The sequence below is a fragment of the Mesoplodon mirus genome, assembly GCF_964341445.2.
Source record: "Mesoplodon mirus genome assembly, chromosome: 2".
Taxonomy (NCBI): domain Eukaryota; kingdom Metazoa; phylum Chordata; class Mammalia; order Artiodactyla; family Ziphiidae; genus Mesoplodon; species Mesoplodon mirus.
The window spans coordinates 218,389,523-218,393,612 of NC_138977.1; the positions used below are offsets into that span (position 1 = coordinate 218,389,523).

At 55.8% G+C, this 4,090-nt stretch overlaps 1 protein-coding gene across 1 annotated transcript; it reads right to left on the reverse strand.

Moving 5' to 3' along the window:
- Positions 1-686: 686 nt before the first annotated feature.
- On the reverse strand, positions 687-1,799 carry PRLHR (prolactin releasing hormone receptor; the record flags this gene model as incomplete). The annotated part of the gene is made up of 1 exon (XM_082644813.1): positions 687-1,799. One exon carries the CDS (start codon positions 1,797-1,799, stop codon positions 687-689), a length of 1,113 nt encoding a protein of 370 aa, XP_082500939.1.
- Positions 1,800-4,090: the final 2,291 nt, after the last annotated feature.

Genomic DNA, 4,090 nt, shown 5'->3' on the forward strand with positions numbered 1-4,090 from the left:
CATCATTTTCAAACAGAAATTGGGGGATAAGGAGGAGGGAAAACAGGAGCAAAACCTCTTGAAAGGTGGTTTGTAAGTGTTTTTGTACTATAAATTCAAGTGGATTTAAAATGAAAACCCCTTTGGCATATAAAGGTCTTATTCAGGAAATGCTGAAATCCTAGGTGTAGATTTGTAGTACATATTTCCCTGGAATCCCAGAAATCAATGGGTTCAAATTGACTAAGCAATTGTATCTCGGCTGAGCCCCTTTTAAAAGGCAACCTGAAAAGCTTTACCAACCCCAACAAAGCCATTTTAAACCCCTGCTCATTGTTCCTTCATCTCCCCATTGAGCAAGCAGAAGAGGAAGCAAAGGAAGACAGCTACGGTTCTGAAGTACTGTTCTGAACCAGGAGAAAGCGCTTTGTTTGGCCTTCAAGGGCAAACGGAGGAAATAATAAATCCTCTTTTCCTCTCCCCGGCCTCCTCCAAGCAAAGCACAAGACTCTCAACAAAGCCCACTTAGCATTTTACAAAGACACAGGACAAGGAAAGACAGCTGGACAAGAAGGCTGGGCTGGAAGCTTTGCCCCTTATTGGCTTAGTATTAGCTTAGCTCTGGAATAAGCTCTCCAGTCCGGCCTCGGGTGGGCATCCTCGGAGACAAGCGGACATGGAGTTCCCCAAGGCCTGGCGCAGCGGCATCAGATGACCACGCTGACTGTCACGCTCTGGCCGTGCGGCGCGATCTTGCGGGGCCACGTGAGCAACAGCTTGCGGAGTTCGTCACGGAAGCTGTCGTGCAGCCAGGCGTAGATGAAGGGGTTGTAGCAGGCCGAGCTCATGGCGAGCCAGTGGCAGAGCAGCTGCACTAACCCGAAGGCATAGGGGTCTATGGCGCGCGGGTCGAGATCCCGCAGCAGATTGAAGACGTGCAGGGGCAGCCAGCAGACGGCGAACACCGCCACCACCACCACCAGCAGGCAGAAGGTGCGGCGGCGGCGCGCGCGATCCCAGTCCGCTTGGCTCGGGGTCACGCAGCCCGGCACCACGCGGTTGCGGAGCTTCACCGACACCCGGACATAAGACAAGAGGATGACCAGCAGGGGGAGCAGGTAGGTGACCAGCAGCAGCCCCCAAGCGTAGAGCTGGCGTTGGCGCTCCTGGGACCCCCAGAACTCCTCGCAGAGGCGCACGCCGTGTGGCTTGAGCTCGACGTGGTAGGTGTGCACGGCGGCCGGCAGCGCCAGCACCGCGGACAGCGCCCAGATGGCCAGCACCGCGTAGGCGCTGAGGCGCAGCGAGATGCGCCGGCGCAGCGGGTGCACCAGCACGACGTAGCGGTCCACCGCGATGGTGGCGAGCGTGAACACAGACACATAGACGGTGACGGGCTGCAGGAAGAAGACCAGGTGGCACAGGCCGCCGCCGAACACCCAGCCGCGTGGCTCGAAAGCGTAGGCCAGCGTGAGCGGCACGCAGGCGGTGCACATGAGCACGTCCGACAAGGCCAGGTTACCGATGAGGAAGTTGGTCACGTTATGCAGCCGACGCACCCGTGCGATCACCAGCACCAGCAGGCAGTTGCCCACCAGCCCCACGACCACCACGATGCTGTAGAGCAGCACAATCAGCCCCTTCAGCTGATGCACCAGCTGCAGGCTTTGGAATGGCGTGATGGCCTGAGCACCCGGACCAGCCGCCGACCCATTGCCCACCAAGGCTTCTGAGCTCTGGTTGGCCGCAGTTGAAGCCGCCGGCAGCAGCCCAGAAAAGAAGTCAGGGGCCCCGGGACCCTGAGTCGGCAGTGAGGCCATGGCCACCTGTCCAAAGAGAATCAAAGCCCATCACTTCCCATTCTCTCTCCGCCCCCTCCTACACCAACTGCGCCCCTCAACATACACACACACACTTCAGGGACCCAAATATTCCTCGGGAATGACTGGCCACAATAAATAACAACAAAATTTAAAGTGCCGTCACCCCTACCTCTGTAAAGTTAAATCTATGAGTTAGATGTGCACAGGTTATTTAAATGCCTTCTACTCTATTTAGAGCCCTCGCCGTCCCCACAGGCCAGATCCAGGAGCACAGTCCTACCTGGTGACTGGGGCTTGGCGGATGGAAAAGCGCTCCGGGGAACGAGGGGGAGAATTCTGGCGGTGCCTAGAGGTCCTCCACCCAAGACGGCCGTGCACCCTTCTCCGCTTCTCCGCTTCTCTGCGGAGCTGAAGAGATTCAAGCGTTCCCAGTGGGCTCGCGGCAACTCCCCTCCGCCCCGCCCCCAACTCCATCGTGCCCTTGTACGGAAAAAAAGGGGCGGAGCACGCACCTCCCGACTCGGTGCTTAGAGAACTAGAGAGGTGGATAGTGGGGGGAGAATAGAAACAGAAGAGGAAGGAGCGGCCGGAAACCTGGGCCGGAGGGGCGAGGGAGAACCTCTGCTGCGGGAGCTTGCTGCGCCCTGGGAGAGTCCCGCTCTGGAGGAGAGCGCAGTGGACTAGGCAGAGGAGGGGCGTGAAGCCCCGGGCTCTCGGCAGGACCTGGTGCTCTTTGAACAAGGAAGGCGCAGGGGAGGAAGCGGGTGGGAGTTGAGATCCACGACGGGATGTAGGGGAAAGATGAGGGACTCGCCCTCAAGCGCTGGATCCTGCGTGGAGTCCTGGCTTGCGCTAACGGAGTCGCATAGGGGGTTCTGTCAGGGATCTAAATCTTCGAGCTTGGAGCTCGCCGCAGGCCTTCGGGCGCTCGCGTTCCGCGGGACCCACTGAGCCCTCCCTCCGCCGAGGCTGGCGACGCGATTCGAGAGTCGCGGGGCCGACCAAGCCCAAGAAAGCGTTCAGCACCACGGACAGCTCCCACGGCCCGGGCTGCTCCGCGCGCGAGTGCCTGCCAGCGGACGATGAGGGAGTGCAGCCCCTCTCTGTGTCCCGTGCATTTGGAAAAGGAACCTGGTCCCTGGCCGGGTTCAAAGAGCTGCCTCGCCGCCTGCATCCTGGGCCGGAGCTGCAGACTTCAAGAGCTGGAGGGCGGAGTGGAGGAAGATGGGCCGGGGTCTCTGGGGGTCGAAGGGTGGTGACTTGTGCTCCTGCTACGGGTCACCGCACAATAGTGCCAAGGACGGCGCTGTCTTTTATCTCCCTGGGTCAGAAACTGCAGCCTTCGTGCTATTGACCTTAGACAGGCTCACTGCTGTACCTGCTCGCCACTCCTCCGCTACTCCCTTTTTCTCTCCCTCTTTCTCGGCTACCAAACTCTAATCCGTATCTGCCTGACAATACCAGTAAGGAATGTCAGTTCTGAGACCCTACCCTCTCCTTCCTTAAATAAACACTCTTAGGCCGCCTCACCACACATACACACACACACATACACACATATACACACACGCGCACGCACGCACGCACATACACACATATATATGCAGGATTTCTACCAGGATAACAAACATTTGAGAAACTTAAAAGTTACATACAATCTTTAGTAGTATTAAGTCATCATTGAAATGTAAGTTTAACCCGAACCAAGTTCGGGAAGGCAGGAAGGAGACTTTGTAGCCTCCCTCCTATGAAGCTCTCTCCTCCCTTCACATTTTCTTTCCTTTTCCCAGAGGATGGAGCTTCACTGTCCCCTCTCTCATAAGCCCTTGTACTTTGTCTTCTGGCTGCGGATATTCCAGTTAGGCTGGAAAGAAGTAAAATGATTCTACTCTCCAAATTTAAGTGATTCACTCATACAGGGAGAAAAGTCAACATTGGAACAAAAGCAATCCAATTTTATGCAACTGTATTTATTCTAAACCCACGTGTTCTGGGTTATAATCACTTTAGCTAAAGCAAGTATGATATTTAAAAAAAAAAACCCTCAAAATAAAATACAATCTGTGCCTGCCTAATCCCTTACCCAGTGATTTTTCTCATCACGTTCACCAACAGGGTTATATATACCCAAGAGGAGAGGCACTCTTTTGCTTCAAAATATCTTTAACAGTGGCGCAGTGGTTAAGAATCCGCCTGCCAATGCAAGGGACATGGGTTCGAGCCCTGGTCTGGGAAGATCCCACATGCAGGGGACATGGATGGGTTCGAGCCCTGGTCCAGGAAGATCC